General features: G+C 49.1%; 1 protein-coding gene across 1 annotated transcript in view; it reads left to right on the plus strand.

Annotated features, from left to right (window-relative positions):
- LOC149361086 (uncharacterized) overlaps nt 1-18527 on the plus strand; it is a 57947-nt gene extending 39420 nt beyond the window's left edge. The window contains exons 4-7 of the mRNA XM_089567991.1: nt 8288-8423; nt 12710-13033; nt 14961-15152; nt 18345-18527. Coding sequence (XP_089424117.1) covers nt 8288-8423; nt 12710-13033; nt 14961-15152; nt 18345-18527 — 835 coding nt within the window. The remainder of the gene's footprint in view (nt 1-8287; nt 8424-12709; nt 13034-14960; nt 15153-18344) is intronic.
- The last annotated feature ends 358 nt before the right edge of the window (nt 18528-18885 follow it).

Consider the following 18885-nt stretch of genomic DNA (forward strand, 5'->3'; position numbering starts at 1 on the left):
CCGCCCACCTTACGAGCGAAGCAACGGAACTAGGAAATGCGAGCAGTGGAGGACTTCCAACAACCGCCCACTCTGTTTCCATTGTGGCCATGCCGGGAACATACTTCGCCACTGCCCGTACAGACGCATCGGCCTGCGCGGTTTTGCCATCGACTCACCTCGACCGCTCAACGGCCAGCGACCACGAGAAATCGACGACTACCTTCGCAGAGGGCAATACGTGTCTTCAAGCTGTCTTTCCCGCTCCCCGTCGCCTTTCCGCTCCCTGTCGCCGTCCACCGCACGATTTCCATCACCAAGCCGCAGCTACGCCGCGTCTGTCTGAGGAAGGTCCCCTAGCCCCCGTAGGGGAAAATAAACAAAGCAACCTGTGGAGGTCAGGTTGCTTGCCGAGGAAACGACGAAGATCCTCCAGCGACCACGCCGTACGAAGACGCCGCACCTACTACACCCACGACGCATACAACAACCTCGACCACGACGCAAACCACCTTCAAAACTACGCCGCCATCAAGAACAGCTCCGACCACACGCCCCACCCACGATTCACATACCCGACGAAGCCGTAACCGGACGCCGAGGACGACGTGTAACTCCAAAGCCAGGACACCCGACTTAGAAGTGGTTATCGACGACCGGGAAGTCACCGCTCTAGTCGACAAACGAGCCAATTATTCGGTGATGAGCGCACCATTCGCAGCGCAACTGAGGAAAGTAACGACCGCTTGGGACGGCCCACAAATTCGCACAGCAGGGGGCCACCTCATTACGCCACTAGGACGATGCACAGCGCGAGTGACTCTCAAGAAACATACCTATCCCGCGACCTTCCTAGTGCTACGGCAATGTTCCCGCGAAGTGATCTTGGGCATGGATTTGCTTCATGAGCATCAAGCGATCATCTACCTGCGATCCAAGATGATCACACTTTCCACAGACGAGGCCATCCCTTCGACGAGAACTCCGGAACATCACGTTGCGCTTAGTGTCCTGGAGGAACAAGTGAGTGTCCCACCCCGCTCAAGCGTCATCGTCACCGTAGGCGCCGCGGAAGCGAGTGACACTGAAGCCATTATCGAGGGGAACATGCAGTTGCTCCTCGACCGAGGAATCGGCATCGCAAGAGGCATCGCACATTTCCGCAAAGGCCAAACCGAAGTACTGCTGACTAACTTTAGCGAAGAATACCGGCACGTTAACAGAGGAACGACGATTGCATTCCTCGACGAAATATCCGACGTACGAGTCTTCTTCGCGCTCTCCGACCCATCCGTAGGAGATTCTGCTGACCAAGAGAACTTGCCCACTTTCGACATAAACCCAGCCCTGCCCCGGAACAGACGAGACCAGATCCGCAATCTCCTTCGAAGCTACAGCGATTGCTTTTCGTCATCTCCGAAGGTCCGACAAACGCCGATTGCCAAGCATCGCATTATAATCGACCAGCACGCCCGACCTCTCCGCCAGAGCCCCTACCGAGTGTCGCCGCGAGAACGACAAGCCATCCGGGACCAAGTGGAAGAAATGCTGCGCCACGACGTTATTCAGCCTTCAAAGAGCCCCTGGGCGGCACCTGTTGTTATAGTGAGGAAGAAAGACGGCGCACTTCGATTCTGCGTTGATTACCGGCGCTTGAACAACATCACAAAAAAGGACGTCAACCCCTTGCCTCGCATCGACGACACACTGGACCGGCTCAGCAACGCCAGGTATTTCTCATCGATGGACCTCAAGACCGGCTACTGGCAAATTGAGGTCGATGAAAGAGATCGCGAGAAGACCGCATTCATCACTCCAGATGGCCTCTTCGAGTTCAAGGTGATGCCATTTGGTCTCTATTCCGCACCAGCCACATTTCAGCGAGTAATGGATACAGTGCTGGCAGGCCTTAAGTGGCAGATTTGACTGGTATATTTAGATGACGTCGTCGTCTTCGCTTCGAGCTTTGAGGAACACCTAAAAAGGCTTCGAACAGTACTAGACGCAATCAAATCGTCCGGGCTGACCTTGAAAGCACAGAAGTGCCACTTTGCCTATGAAGAGCTGCTGTTTCGGGGCCACATTGTCAGCAAGGAGGGAGTACGTCCAGACCCGCAGAAAACAGCTCCTATCGCAATGTTTCCGCCACCAGCCGATAAGAAAGCTGTTCGCTGATTCCTCGGACTGTGCGCGTATTACCGACGTTTCGTCAAGAACTTTTCGCGCATTGCCGAGCCACTGACCCCTCTGACAAAGGCAGATGTGCCATTCAAATGGGAAGCGCCGCAAATAGAAGCCTTCAAGAAACTTCAGTGCCATTTACAGTCACCACCGATCCTCGCGCACTTTGATGAAAACGCCGAGACTGAAATTCATACCGACAAAAGTAGAGTGGGCCTAGGCGCTGTCTTCGTTCAGAAAATTGACGGAGTGGAGTAGGTCATCGCTTACGCTAGCCGTTCCCTGTCCAAAGCCGAAGCTAATTATTCGACAACTGAGAAGGAGTGCCTTGCCATCATCTGGGCTACGTCGAAATTCCGCCCCTACCTGTACGGACGACCATTCAAGGTGGTCAGCGATCATCACGCACTGTGCTGGCTCGATAGTTTGAAGGACCCCTCCGACCGCCTCGCTCGATGGAGCCTGCGGCTCCAGGAGTTTGATGTAACCGTCGTTTAAAGTCCGGACGAAAGCACTCTGACGCTGACTGCCTGTCACGAGCCCCTGCAGATGCACCACCGCCGGACGACGATCAGGACGCTTTCCTGGGACCCGTCAGCTCCAGCTCTTTTGTACAACAGCAACGCACTGACCCCGACATAATATGCCTCATCGATTACATGGAAGGCAAGGTTTCTTCACCCCCCGCCTCGTTCAAGCGAGGATTGTCTTCGTTCTGTTTACGGAACGGTGCCCTCGTGAAGAAGAATTTTTCAGCGAACAAGACAGCCTACCTCCTTGTTGTACCTGTAAATCTCCGCCGAGAAGTTCTTCAGGCCTCACACGACGAGCCGACAGCTGGACATCTCGGGTTTTCTCGCACCCTCCGCCGCTTTCAAGACAAGTATTACTGGCCCCGACTCTCTGCCGATGTCGCACATTATGTGAAAACCTGCAGAGATTGTCAGCGACGAAAGACCCCTCCAGCCCGACCACCAGGATTTCTGGACCCCATTGAAGCCCCCTCAAGGCCCTTTCAGCAGATCGGCATGGACTTGCTTAGCCCTTTCCCGAAATCAACATCTGGGAATAAGTGGATCATTATAGCGACCGACTACCTGACCCGCTACGCCGAGGCAAAAGCCCTACCGAACGGGACAGCAGCAGAAGTCGCCAAATTTTTCGTGGAGAACATTCTTCTGCGACACGGCGCCCCGGATGTGCTCATCGCTGACAAAGGAACAGCATTCACGGCGGACCTGACGCAAGTCATTCTCCATTACAGCCAAACCAGCCACCGGAGAACAACTGCATACCACCCGCAGACCAACGGACTGACCGAGCGCCTCAACAAAACCATCGCCGATATGCTCGCCATGTATGTTGATGCCGAACACAAGACCTGGGACGTCATCTTGCCTTACGTAGTCTTCGCCTACAACACCGCAGTGCAGTAGACCACCCAGATGATTCTTTTTAGGCTCGTCCATGGCAGGCAGGCCACGACCACGCTGGACGCCATGCTGCCGAACGTTACCGAGGAAGATAACGTCGACGTCGCCGCCTACCTTCAACGCGCAGAAGAAGCCCGAAGACTTGCCCGATTAAGGATCAAAGACCAGCAGCGGACCGACGCCAGACGCTACAACCTACGAAGACGCAACGCGGAATTCAAGCCAGGGGACCGAGTGTGGGTTTGGACGCCCATTGGCCGCCGAGGTTTGAGCGAAAAGCTTTTGCGCCGCTATTTCGGTCCGTACAAGGTTCTTTGTCGGCTTGGTGAATTGGACTATGAAGTCGTTCCTGACCAAACGACTGCATCTGAGCGACGCCGCGCACGACCAGAAGTAGTCCATGTCGTGCGCCTAAAGCCCTATCATGCACGCTAGAGGACGCCGTGTTTCCACATTCGGTGTTTATTTTTCCACAATCCGTTTTTGATTGTTTATAACCGCATTATGTTCTAAAGCATCAAGTCGATGCTGCTTTGAGAGGGGAGTAATGCCGCGAATGTTTGTAGCGTTCATTTGTAGTATTTGTTTGTTCATGCTTCAAGGCTGCCGACGCGCCGCTTTATCGCTTCGTTTGTGACGCAAGACGCGCCTAGATTTAACTCGATTGATCGCGTCCGGGCGGAGCCGATTCTACTTTGTGCTAGAACGTTCTAGTAACTTCCCAAGCTTTATCTCGAATGTTCACTATCAGCTTTGAAAATAGCACGGCCGACAGCGGCGGTCGTTCTGTTCGACAACCGCCGAGCACGCTTGTTGCTACGCCGCCGCCGAGTGGTTCAGTTTTTTGCGGGCGCAAGTCAGCCCGAATAAAGAGTTCCGTTTCGAAGACACCCTCGTTGTTTTTTCTGTTCTCCGGACTGCAGTCACCACTACGTGACAATATGAGCGGCTTTATCGGTCCAGCAGGGCGTACACATCTCGTGAACACGTGTCCCGGTTAATGATATCCAGGACAGTCTGCTGATCCGCACGCTTCGGACATTTGGGATCATCAGCTGGGTGAGCACAGCGGCGACCGCAACAGCTAGGTGATTCAGAAGTGCTGGTAACTGATGAATGATTCTCTCGAAAATATGACAGTCCGTTGCCAACTTACGTGACTTAGTGATGCGGCCAAATCGCCAGCAGTTCCCACACTACAATGGCCGGGGTAGCAGTCTGTCTACACGATAGACTATGGTCCAAACATTTAGTTCACACTCACAAGAGTACCCTAAATAAGTCAGCATAACAGGTTCTGTGGGCACCAGGAGAACCACCAGCCTCCCTGCTACAGTGGTAGATGGACAGTGCCAACAGCGACATTATGAAAATCTTCAAGAATCTCTTAGGGTGAAGCGGAAAGATGAGCGCCGCGTATGATACCCTTAGTGCAGGCAAGCTTTTCATGAATAACTGAATGAAAGGCAATGAGGCAAAGATGTGCACTGCAGCAAGTCCACCACACAAATTAAATCAGAAGGCTTGCACACTATACCCCTCCTGTTAAACGTTCTGGCACCTGAAATTTCCAAATCGCGTCTGGTCACAGCCTTCAGCTGCTCCTGAATGATACGAGAGCTTAATGCACCATCTGCAGTAGGGAACAGCGCCACATGGATTACCTTGACATCATTATCACTGAATGATTCCATAGGAACGTTTTGAGCCGGCAAACTGGCGAACCAGGATGCCGGACTTCCTCCTGGGTAGGTGGAAGCCATGGTCAACAGCCTAGCAGTTCATCAACCCTAAATTCCACAGGACAAAAAGCCTGGACTAATCCTCCACCTGCGGAACTGCCTCACCATGAACCGATGACAGTCGAGAGGACTATGCAGCAGAGCTCTAGGAGAAGCAGGACACTGGAGGGGTCAACAGGTCGCGGTGAAGAGGCTCCTTCGCGAAGGGGCTCCACAGCGCGGGTGGTCTTCGTGGGCCGTGCTAACACCAGCAACGCTGTCGCGTGACTGCCTATGCCGTGCTTGCGCGCGCAGCATGCGCCATTCATCTTCATTCTTTCCCTTCTTTTAGATGTCTCAGCCGGAGCGCTTAGAGTCACTGGAAAGTTATTCCAGTGACTCAAGGAGCGCTGGTCTTAGCACTCCGCTGTGCGGCTTAGGCAGGCGCTACGGCAGTGTATGTCTTACTCGTCTTTTTTCATCCCCCCCCCCTCGCGAACACACTGCGCATGCGTTGTTACCGCCACATCAAGATTATAATATTCCGAACGATTATCTCTTTGTGTGAAATTTTGAAATTGTTTTGTTTCTTCGCCGCTATTGCGGGGTAATCATTGTGTCTTCCTCCTCCATCGGCATACACGCATTATACGAAAAAAAATTGAATTTATAAAAAACTCTCTCTCTAAGATCATTCAACAAAAATGAACTGAACGCACATGCTCAAGCCATCCGCACAAAGGAAAAAATAATGTTCCCCAAAAAATAAGTAAACATGCATGGGGTGTCACAGAACCACGCACAACTGCAACTATAAAAATCACGCCATTCCTCAAGCTAATTGCCGATAGCAGCTGTTGGCTTCAACAGATGCCGACTCCTGATCGACGCACTTTAGAGCCTATGTACAGAGAGACCTGGAAAAATAGCTCGAGACGAAGCGCGCATCATCATGACAGCTGTACAGAGCAAATATTCCTGCATCAGCCAGCCTAGTCTAATTTTGTACATTGTTCTTTCTAGCATAATTGGGGCGTGTCTTTTGCCTCAAAAATGCAAGCGCTAGTAGCAGTGCTTAGCGTGAATCGCTAACACGAGAAATAAGCGCTGCACGGCTCTAAATTCGTGCAGAAAAAAAATGACGAATGCAGCAGTCTGCGCTCCCACTGTGTTTGCCGCCAAATAAAGCTTTATCTGGCCCAGGCTTATACACTAAAGTGGGAAGGCATTGGGCATTCTCCTCCCAGGTATTGGAGGGTGTACCGGTTCTACCACCATGGATATCTCCCGCTGTCCTACTGTACGGCCTTTGTGCTCGGTTCGCAAGCTCTCACCAACGTAAGGCAGCCGCAGGCCAAAGGCGACCAGACTAGCTACGACAACGTCAAACGACCCTTCACTGACAGGCAGCGTACCGGATCTTTTGTACACAGGCAAGCCATCTATGCATGGACTTAATTGCACGGCCTCCAAGCGAATAACTAATGTGTAAGGAATCACTGGTCAGCAGCACATAGTGAAGCTTCCAGTTTGTACTTATAGTAGCACGTACAGAACGCCATACTTACCAAAATTTCTTGTTCCCATAGTAGAATAAGACTACCTGCACACAGCAGAACAGTAGCAATGACTGCAATACTAGCGATTCATTCTAGTTTGATTTCATATAGTAGTGACTTCAATCGTTACGGAAGCGGCAGGAGGTTGGGAAGCGAACCGCCTGACACGCCATCTCGGCTGGTCTGTTGTACTTCTCGCCGAATTTTCCTTTAACTCCCTGCACCCTACCCTACTCTATCCTAGTGTTTCTGACCTTCACGTTAACATCGAAATTTCCAGCCTTCCTGAAGAAAGGCGGGTACACTAAACGCCCGATAAATTGCTGTTCACTGGCCGATAACATCCCCCACCGCAGAGCTGAAAAGGGGAATGAAAAGACCTCCGGCACGTTAGGTCACCCGATATATAAGCTGTTTGATGACATAGTCAACATTTATTCGGTGCTTTTAGCACAGGTAACGTAACCGGTCCTTATTTTGAAGGTATGGTCGTCCATGCCGTGTATGAAATACGCATTATATGCCATCTTGTACACTATGATTAAAATAGTGTCCATATTCAGCATCAGCGCGTACATCTCTGAAGCGTGCCATGGTTAGTAAGTTCGTGCCGTGGTTCATGCAGCAACGGCACGTACAGCAAGCAGCTATGAAGACAGGCCTCATGAAGGAACTAAAAGTTCGAACCGAAAAGCGCTATCAGAAGTGGAACTGCTTACGCTCGCTGCGTGCCGAATAAGGTTGCTAGCTGCAGTAACTGCGGAGAACCGAACAAGAGAGCCTTTCAACCGGTGGCCGCTCTTTTTAAATATTAGCTGTACTGTTAATAAAGACAATGTGCCTTTTCCTCCCCAAATGAGTGGTTATAACCGATAGCTGCCATATGCTCGATAATATTTCTGAAATATCAAGAAACTTCGTACCTACTTGATTTCTTTTCTTCTTGTGTGTGCTGTGGTACAACCGTTATCTTGTGATATGTGCAAGTAATTTTAGGATAGCGTCAAGAAGTACACGGCTTGCGGTTGTGTGTGCTATTGTGCTAGTACTTTGATATTACACTAAGACATTTTCAAAAGTCGCGTCTTTGTGTCGTGCACTATTCCAGGAAGCAAAAAAAATGTGTTTTGTTTACATTGTTTGATATATTTTTGTAACGGTATTGCTGCAGACTGCGTAGTGTCAGAGGTCCCATCAGGTATCAACTGCCTTAATCTTCTTTCTCTGCATCGGGCTGTGTATGTTGTCTGCTGCTAAAGCTAAATAACTAAAAATTTGCCAGTAATTAACTACCGAAACAAAACTGCTCAGCGTTAAATTGAGTTCCCCTGCTTGTACTGTACTAAGCTGGAAAGCGGAATTGATTATCGCGGCGTTTCTTACTCTGCGCGTCATGCTCACCTCACCCCTGCAGGGGCCAACAAGTACCACTGTACGAAGCCATCGGCGGGGAACGCAGAGACAGCCGCAACTTCTCCCAATTCTTGTCCACAGAGGCCTTCCGCTTTAACATCGCCAGCTCTTTTCGCGCGGGCGGCAGAACTACCACCGTGAGTTTAGGTCGGCCCTCAACTTGCCTAATTCCTTCGCGACAGCGTGCTGCCTGCCTGCCTCTTTGAATTCCTAACACCAGCGCACACCGTGCACCAGTGGCTAGCACTCCTTGTGCTGCGTTCTTTCTTCGCTTTGTCTCTGCACCTCTCGAGTGGTGGTTTTGTTTACTTGCAGGCGGCATTAGCGTACACTGGACTCGTCGGGAATTTTTCCACTGTGTCGGTCACCAGAACAGAGAGTCCCTCCTACAACTGTCGCATAAGGCTGGTGCTCTTAGCTCAAAATCTGCGCCCAATGGTGCTGATTCAGTGAGCATTCGCCAACAGAAAATACTATCCACCTGCAGCTTGCGAGCATTACTTTCGTAAGGAGCGTGTCTATTTCCTGTCACTCACTGCGCCTCTTTAATTTATGGGTCTCTGACTGTCCGCTCAGAAGCTCTAACTTTTGCTTTGGCAGGAAATATCGCCATGGCTCCGTGACCTAACTGCAGTAGCAGCCTGCGGATTTAACACCCAGCTGCATTTGCCATCATCTATCCTTCGGTATGAAATCTCTTAATCCTAATTAAAATGCAGCCTGAAAAGGCGTGGTAACATAGACTTGCATATCAACAGAGGGCGGTGTTAGGCAGGTTGGTTCATATCGAGTGCAGCCAGATGGGTTGCGGATGAGGGCACGTTCACAAGAAATGAAAGACGGGAGGAGCGCAACTTTCTAGATATTTTAAAGATCTTACTCTGCTATTAAAGAAATGGCGCCACTATATGTATGACGATGCTTTCGCTAAAGTTTTAAATTCCTTCCGACGTAACGCTTGGGGTTTAACTTTCACCAATCACCTCCCAGTCAGGAACAGCCAGTCCCAGTGCCGTCGTGTACAAGCTTTTCGTTCGCCTGGTGCTCGGCTTATGTGCGTTGAGATGGCAATGTGGTGTAATAAAAATCTCGTGTGCAATGGCGTTCTTTGGCTAATCCTGCCTTTCCTTCATTAAAAATCAACATGATTATCATCAATAATCAGGCCAAGCGGCGCCAAAAAACGAACAAGAGCACGAAAGGCAGACAACACTTAGCGCCAGTCCTGTCTGCCTTTCCGTGTTGGTTGGTTGGTTTATTGGGTTTAACGTCCGAAAACAACTCAGGCTTTAAGGGACGCCGTAGTAAAGGGCTCCGGAAATTTCGACCACCTGGGGTTCTTTAACGAGCACTGACACTGCACAGTACACGGGCCTCCAGAATTTCGCCTTCATCGAAATTCGGGCGCCGCGGCCGGGATCGAACCCGCGTCTTTCGGGTCAGCAACCGAGTGCCATAACCACTGAGCCACCGCGGCGGGGCTGTCTGCCTTCCGTTTCGCCCTCATACCCAACCCCAAACCAAAACTCTCTATCATGAATAACTACACAATACAGAAATCTGTCGCAGACCGAACGACACAAAGACAACAACAGAGAACAAACACGACAAGCAGCACTCGTCCTGTCGTGTTTGTTCTCTCTTGTGGCCCCCGTTTCGTTCGCGCTGTGACAGATTTCTGTATTATGCATCGACACCAACTAGACCAAACTTCTGTACTTCTGCATGATTAACTGCCTGCAATTGTCGCAGCTTACGCTAACCTTCTGTCATGGCCGTGTTTCTTGGTCCTTCAGCGCCGTACAAGAAACCACGTATTTCGCTGTGATTCTTCTCATTCTAAATCTAATGAAAGGTGATTTCGATACAGAGTGTCTAGAATGCTCTACCAAAACTCTGTCCACATTCCATGCAGGCCTCCAAAGATTTCTTGATTTCAGAGTTGAAGGTGTCTGGTTTTCTTTATGTGGTGATCGTGGAGGTTTCTTAAATGCAGGTAAGGCAGTTAAAGTTATCTGCTAAAGCACGCACATAAATAGCTCAGAAAACTAACAGGGGAGCAGTAATTCTTCGTGCCTAATGAACTGCACATCATCTGAATCAAGTAGCACACAAGCATGGCTGCCCGCTGCCATTCTCGGCGCCTTCTAAGCTGAATCGTTTATAAAAGCGTATTGGAAGAGGTGCCAGCAAATAGGAACGTGGTTGCGTCGTAAAACAAAATGCGCCCTGCGCATACTGCATTCTGGCATTGCCTACGTGGGGAACTTGGCCGGTGTATCAGAGTTCACACTGGCGAACAGGTAACTATAGTTGGAAACTAGAAGTGATGTTACCTACTAGCGCATTGTTTGTACACAAATGTCAGCCTCTGCAAAAACCATTCCAGATTTTCCCCAGGTGCAGTGATGAAAAAGCACAAGAACTACTCTAAGCACATTTAATCAAGAAAAAAGAAGCAGGCTGTATCAATCGTACGTCAGACAGACCTTCTTTGGTGTCTGTTATAAAAATGTGCGAAAAAACGACGACTCCAACGACAAGAAGTCACCACGAGCACTCGTAGTGTTTTCTTTTTAGCTTTTATTTATTATTTATTTATTTATACATACTGCAGCCCTATTGGGCTATTGCAGGGGTGGGTGTGAACAACAATGTAGGAAAACATGAAGCACAACAATGGCAAATGTCCGAAACATCTGAAACAGTATGAGTGAAAACAAGAAAAACGGAAAAACTATTCAATAGCCACTAAAAACAGCTCTAAAGGAAGAGAGCGAGTAGAACCGGGTAAGCAATTCCAATTTTCGATTGCACGCGGAAAAAAACTGTATTTAAAAGTGTCCGTGCGGGCAAAATAAGGCGTGATGTTTAGGCTGTGGTGACTTCTTTTTTGCGCGGTTTGACCATGGGTCAACACCTACTCGCCCAACTTTCCTCTCAACATTCTTACCAGTTTTTTTGCAACCCTCCAATGCCTAGGCTAGCAAAGTGTGCATGATTATTTGCTACTCGAATAAACCTCCGTTGAAAGCTATGGCTCGTCCCGCCTTGCCTCTCTTGTTAGCATTTCTTATGTTCAACCCATCTGGCTGTAAACTTAGTTGCATGTATGTCGTGAAGAATGGTGCGGTACAGGTTAGTGACATGTGTTGACAGTTACTTTGCACGCGCTTCTTTCGTGCCTGTGCAAAAGCACAAGCCGTTCGTCGTCATGACAACGAAGGAGCCAAAGGTAGTTTTCCTGCACCCACCTAACACTGGTTTAGCCATATGTTCATGTCAGTGTTTGCTTGCTTGAACCGCGTTGTATTTCGAAAGCTGGAGCGCAGATTTACCACTTGCGGTGCGCATTCTTTGAGCAAGAAATATATAATGCAGCCAGCGTGCCGTCGCCTCCGGAGAAGCCCAGTCTCTCAGCGCATCGGACGAAAACGCGCTATGATCAGGTGCACGGGAACTTGCTTTCTCTATTTTATATTCCAAAGGGACAAATGATGCGTGACATTCCTGGGGTGATACATTATAATGAAATAAAGCTCGCTGGAAAGGCGTCCTGCCATGCTGATTATCCCAGCAGGGCCTGTGCTCCAACTAGCCCAGCTAACCAGCTTACTACGCAACCATGGAGTGCGACATCAAAAGAACCACATGTACCACACAGGGAAGAACACGAATCGCCAGTTCGGACATAAGGTAGCGGCTCCAGCCCACGAGCATCCGTATTTGCAATGCTTGCTTACGATGAAATTCGCCGATAAATTACCAAGCTCAAAATAACGTATCTTGAAAACAGCAGCCGAAAGAACAGAGCAGCTTCTCGACAGTACAGGGAAGCAGCTTGTTTGGCAGTGTACTGGGATTTTTAAAGAAATATGTAATAAGTAAGTGCGTAAGCAATCTAGGATGGAGCTGGAAGAGCAGACACGAAGCTTGTGAACGCTCAACGTCCAATATCATCTGGCAGAGGCACGAAACGTGCGCAGATGCACAGCGAATCTAGTTTAAGTTGGCCGCCCCTTCCAATGGGCCACTTTCCATCAGCCGGCATCGGTTAGCTAAACAAAGTTTCGAGCGCGTTGCTTCGGGTTAAGCATAGGTGCAGAGCAACAGTGAGGATGTTCACAACAATGCCCATCACTCCACTAACTGACAAACTGCGTTGTCTCTCTCTTCGTTCATTAGTCTGTTGCGCTCTAGCTACGGCAATTCACTAACTACTAGAGCATGAACGTCCTACCAGCCCTATGTGGCGCACGGCCTACCAGCGGTCGAACAGAAGCGTGTCAGTACGTTGGCTGGACCTTTGTGGCAGCCCGAGAGAATCAAATCCGGGACAGGCAGTCAGCGAGTAGGGCGGGGCAGAAAACCGAACACTCATATTCGTAGGCACGCTCCCGACAATGCTCTCTACACTCAACAGGGCGTCTACCTGGACTGGAGCCACCCGGGTGACTCGTGTGGAACCGCCAACGACGGCGACAACCTGGTCGACTTCATCCACAAGCTGAAGGACGTCAACATGTCCGTGGTGCTCGCCGTGCCCCCCATACCAGCACTCCTGCGCTTCTACGAACTACCGCGGGTCCTACCGCTGCTCGACTACTTGGTGGTGAAGACGCACACGCTTCGGCTCAGCGAGGTCGTGCACTGCAGCGGTGCGCGCGAATACGCAGCGCGTGCGTTCGAAGACATCCGGCGCTCCATACCGCGACCCCAGTGGGACAAGCTCGCTTACTCGGTCTCGGTGAGGCGAAGAGTGGATCTTTTTTTTATTTATTTTTTATTTATTGATACTGCGATCTTTTACAAGACCTTCGCAGGGTGGGCACACAATACATAAATTCTGGAAACAACAAAAACGACCTCATGAACAAGCAAACAATACAAGAACAATTGATCAACAATTTAAGATCAAGAACACAATTTCAAAAAGTACAAACGGAACAAAGAAATGTAGTGGTACGACATTATAAAAAAGTTAAAGGTGTCTTTCAAACCTTTTTAGTGAAGTTTGGGTTACTGCATCATTAGTTAGATTATTCCAGTCTGTAATCGTTCTGGGGAAAAAGGAGTACTTAGAGGTGCTAATTCGGGGAGGGGTGGACCTTAATCCTGGGCCAGCAGTGTTTCGATGTCATAGCGATGTGTTAATAACGGCGAGCAACAACGTTTTCACGTGATTACATGCAACCTGCCCGAAATTTCCGGAGCCCTCCACTACGGCGTCTCTCATAACCTTAGCCGCTTTGGGACGTTAAACCCCATAAAACCAAACCAAACCAGACCCAACCTTTCGATTTATAATAAGTGAAATGCAAGGCATGCTTCGGAACCAAACAAAAAAATTGAATGAGTCCAATCCAACACGATGAAAAAAATTGTATGGGTGAGCTGAATTAGAATTTAATGCTTGACTATAATGTGCTCACTGCCCCAACGTCCCTCATAAAGAAATGCAAACCATGGAAGAGCATCTATCTGAACACTTGTATTATACAGTGGCTTCAAGAACGTGCACGGTTTATGAGTGTTTAACGTCCCAAAGCGACTCAGGCTATGAGGGACGCTGTAGTGAAGCGTCGGGAAATGTCGACCACCTAGAGTTCTTTAACGTGCACTGATATCGCACAGTACACGGGCCTCTAGAATTTCGCCTCAACTGAAATTCGACCGCCGCGGCCGGGATAGAACCCGCGTCTTCCGGGTCAGCAGCCGAGCGCCATAACCACTTAGCCATCACAGCGGCTTTCCCAAACTTAGCTTTTCCTACGGTGAAGCAGGTGTTCACCTACTGTAGGACGTTTTGCTACAACGCTTTCCTTTTACCTGCTTATAACCCGACAAAGGCGCACTAAGAGCTACCGGGAGGCGCTTCGAAGCGCTTGGCGGCCTTTTGCTACAGCGTGTCGCACCTGATGAAATCTTTTTTCGGGAAAGTGACGCCAAAACCATCCGCTTTCCGTAAACTTATACAAGGCAGTCGCCAAAAATTTATTTCCACAATCCCAATTTCACACTCTTTTTCACAATGACAGTACTAAATTAGGTTCCGCGTTTAAAGCATATTGGGACCTGTCGAAACGTCGCTAAAGAACCCCAGGTGGTCGAAATTTCCGGAGCCCTCCACTACGGCGTCTCTCATAGCCTCAGTTGCTTTGGGACGTTAAACCCCATAAACCAAACCAAACCATCATTGTTAAGCAGTGGTGTTACCAACCACAGAAAGTGAAAATATACAAAAATACTGCTTCACTGATGATTGGACCGATGAACCGAAATTTAACCGATGGGCGGGCCTCACAATATGGACGCGAAGGCGAAAAGTGTGAGGTGGAAACCTAGAATTCATTTGTACATGAAATGTTCATGCGACGCAAAGGCCCGACTGCAGTGGCCTGTTCACGTCCCCCGCTTGCTTATGGCCCGTTTATACGAGATGGAAGCACTTTTTGCCCACCTCGTATCACCACCAATCCGACACCGAGGTGCCATATCTGAGCGCTTAGTGGCCTTGTCGCATTAAGATAAGCAGCAGCGAAAACTCGTCAGTGGAGGCGTCATTTATCATAATCAGTGGGGAGACTTTCCGCGAGCTCGTCTCTTTGTTGTTCCCATTAACCAAACACCCCGATGTACAGGATGCGCCACGGGTTGCGCGCCCTACAACGCAGGTCGCTGCGGACACATTCACGGCGAGGTACGCGAGCCTGGGCGCCGTCAGCTCTGGTCCCTCGTCCTGGGACACCACCACCAGGCAGTCGGCGAAGACCCACTACGCAGCTGTCTGCCAAATGAACGCCACCCGATCCCCACAGCATCCCGAGTGTGCCATAGCGCACGCAATCGACGGCCAAGGCTTCAAGGTGCGCCGCTGAAATAAACAGCCACAGCTCGCCGCAGTAGCGATGTGCACGCCTGAGTGGCGTGCAACTTGTCTGCTCCACGCGTTAGTTTACAGAGTCGTTTAAGGTAAAAGTTCTTCAATACAGGAATGCTACTTCTCTTCGAGCTATGTCTTATTCCTTAACTTCCATAGCTCCCGCTACATAAAACTAGCTTGCCAATCCACGGGGACGTTGTAAATGCTTGCCCTCAGAATATTCTTCACAAATTCTTAATAAATCCCCTGGTTGCTGCGAAAATCGAGCGGCAAGCGCCATATCACGACGAATCAAAGCAAAGAGGCATCTGTTTTTTTTTTCTTTTTTCAAGAAACTACGCCAGCGAAAGCTAGCGCACAGAGCCCCCTGGTGTCCCTATTCCCTAGCATTAATGTCGGGATGTCACCGCTACGTTTTCCGTTCATTGCTTCTCATTTGATTCGTAAGTGGTGTGTGGGCTTGTGCGCCCCTTTGCGCAGCATGGCTATGGAGAACCCCGTAATAAAGCCATCAAGGCTAATTCAGACCACCTGGGATTCATAAGTTGCGCTGCAATCACTCGGCAAGCGGAACGTTTTACATTCCGCCTCCATAGAAATTCTGACCGCCGAGCTCGGGATTACATCTTGTTACCTTTGGCTAAGTAGCCGAATGTAGCGCTAAGCAAGCGCTACACCCTTTCAGTTGTGCTAACCCTCCACCTCACGCTTTCGCTTTCGCTGGGCTCCAATAGACGATATGCGAAACAGCTTGGCCGTCTGGCAACACCGCGCCGGCAGCTTACGGTTTCCATCTTGGTTCCGCCGAATTCGTCGAGCTGGGGCGTCGTTTCCTATGCGTGCGTTCTTTATACCGGTGAAGCTTTGATGAATCTCGCCAGAGGAATTTGCAAAGTACGTAGTCGATACGCTGGTCAAGCTATTTGCGCAGGTGTGAAAATCGTATGCTTTGGTTGCTTCCGGTTTTTGATTGGATTGCTCCCAAAGTTAGACAAATGGTTTTGTCGTGGAGCAAGCTGCCGCAGCTTGCCACAGCGATACTAAATGAAGACGGCCTGAAACCCTTTCAGCACACTGTCCTACTTTGTAACTTTGAAATGCATCCCACGCTCATTATAAGGTAGCTACGTTATTCCCTTTTGAACAGAATTTTTTGCCGCCGATATCGATTGTAAAATTTAGGATTCCTGAAAGCGTAAAACAATCGTTCCTCACTTTTCGTACATAGTGGGTATAGGGCGCGTTGGCATTACATTAAGAAGAAAGAAGTGCGTGGCCCCTTGCAACAACTCCACGGTCCCGAGAGCTCTCTAGCCTTTCTAAAAACGACGGAACGAGGGGAAAACTCAACTGAACAAGTAGCAAACGAAGCAGTAATCGGCGTATCTTTCCTTGAGTGCACTCACCTCACCCCAGCACGAGCGATCGAGGTTTGTAGAAGAAGCGCACCTGGTGCCAATGGCCACGATTTGCCAGCGAATTAATGAAAGCGCTTCTTCGCCACTGGACTACGTGCTTGAGCAACACAGGCGTAGGACGGCAGAAAAAATTCCCTCCACTAGATTGCTGCTCAAGTGCGCATCGATATGTTCACGTCCGGCCGACTACATGAGTGATCAGAGAGTTAGTTGTGTTGCCTGCTCTGTGAACTTTATGTAGAAAAGTGTGTTGCAAATTGTTTTTTGCGCATTATTGTGTTACAACCTGCATATGCGTCCTCTTTTTTTTTCCTAACTTGTATTATAAGTAAGATTTTTTCAAATGTTTTACTTTTTGCCACTGCATTGCTAACCGTGTATGGGTGCTGAGGCCTTCGTCAGGCAAGTCAGCCTTTTGCCTCAGCTCCTCTTTACATAGAAAGAAATAAAATTGAATTGAATTTGAAATCGGCTCCTAATTTTGATCGCACACAAGAAAGACTCCGATCCGTGTCATAGTTTAAACGCAAATAACTGATGTAGCTTTGTGACAAATCAGCGCAGCTAACAAAACCTGTGCACTGGTCTGCATGCTGACACATGATACCCCGCGTGGCATTTGGTGTTATTAAAACGTTTCCATAGAGCAAACAAATGAAGAGCGAGAACGTGAAACATACCTGGTTCCCGCATGCATCGTGGCACCCTCGCAGAGTGCCCAGCGTAGGGGAACAATACATCGCATCTCACGTTTCAAAGCGCAGTCGTTTTAACCGAACGGTGCATAGGCAGCTGTTTCGTTTTCTTGACGGAACCAACATGGCGGGCGTAGTTCTCAGAGCGCCAAGAGATGGCGCTGTGAATTTCGCATCTAGCCTATTCTACCGTCCGCAGCACCAAGCAGTGGTCTAAAACTTGTTTCATCAGCGCCTTTGTTACGCTTATGAAACGGCGTGACGGCTCCAACACATGACTCCTGCGCGAAAAGCCTGATTTAATGACGTTTCTCTATAACAATTTCAGTTTATTGCCTCAATATAACTTAAGACTATACAACTGAAGCTGCTTGAAACATCACTTAGAAGGATGATGGTTCTGGTTAGTGGGGCGAAATATTATCGGCGACAGTTTTAACACCTTATAATAAAAACCAAATATTCAGCTTTTATAATCGCTGTGTTTGAGTGCATTTTCATAGCAGTGAAGAAAGAAAACGAATTTCTCATGGAAAACTTGATTTCACTGTTCTGCTTGTGCTGGTAACGGCGGCAGCAGAAACATGAGCCGCGGCTAGCAATGGCACCCAGCTGCCCGTGGGGCATTTCAACTTTCGCAGTTTCTGCGAACAGTCCGGAGATCGTAGCCTCTACAAAATTTCCGAAGAGGCTAAGACTAAAAGAAAACTTTTACTCAACTTTTGATTACCATCACCCAGTGGAACCTAGTTCCTGTAATACATAGTGCGGTTATCGGGTTGTCATGCACTTCCAGTTTTTGTTGAACTAGCCAGTTCAGTCAGCATAGGTTAAACAATGGGCCTACCTTTCGAGAGCTGAGACAGTGATATTATACTTCATTACCGCTAGCTCTTTTAGTTTCTTTGTTGTTTTCACGTAATGTGGTAAACCTTCGCGGTGATAAATGAAAATATTTATTGGTTTCCAGACAAAGCGGAAGGTGAGCGAACTGTTGAAGCAAAGGGCGCTTAGGTGCAGTATTTCAGCATCATAAGGGACACCTGTTCACTTTCCGTCCAGGTTGCAACATTCGCGGGGCCAGAAGAACTACGCACGCGGATTCGCAACGCCTACAATGACGGCATGGGCGACGTGCCAATCGTGGTGTATGACATCGACCTGGACGACTTTGAAGGAACGTGTCCCGGCGGTGACATGTCGCCCCTCATCCACACTCTTGCGGTTAGCACGCACAATTCATGACCAGCACTTCTGCTTCACGGCGACATTTTTCACTACAGCGCAATTGTTGCCACGTCAAGCGACGACTCTCATTACAGGATTTTTTTAACTGATATACTACGCAATAAACTAAGCGACCTACGCTAAGCTGTTCCACTTTCTTCAATCCTACACACATTTGTTTCGATTGCGCTGCAGGCAATTCCAGCAGGCTAATTTTGTATTTGTGATTACCTCAATGCGTTTTATATCACTATAGTCGTTCATAGCTTGCTTATTTTCTCTTAGCCTTTCTCGATAGCAGTTTGTGAGACATTCGAGTGGCTGCTCAATTTTTTTTAGGACCTGCTCTAGCAAAAGCGGTTTTCGCCAATACAAA

Source organism: Amblyomma mixtum, chromosome 2 (genome assembly GCF_055824585.1).
Source record: "Amblyomma mixtum isolate Tamu chromosome 2, ASM5582458v1, whole genome shotgun sequence".
NCBI classification, from domain to species: Eukaryota; Metazoa; Arthropoda; class Arachnida; order Ixodida; family Ixodidae; genus Amblyomma; species Amblyomma mixtum.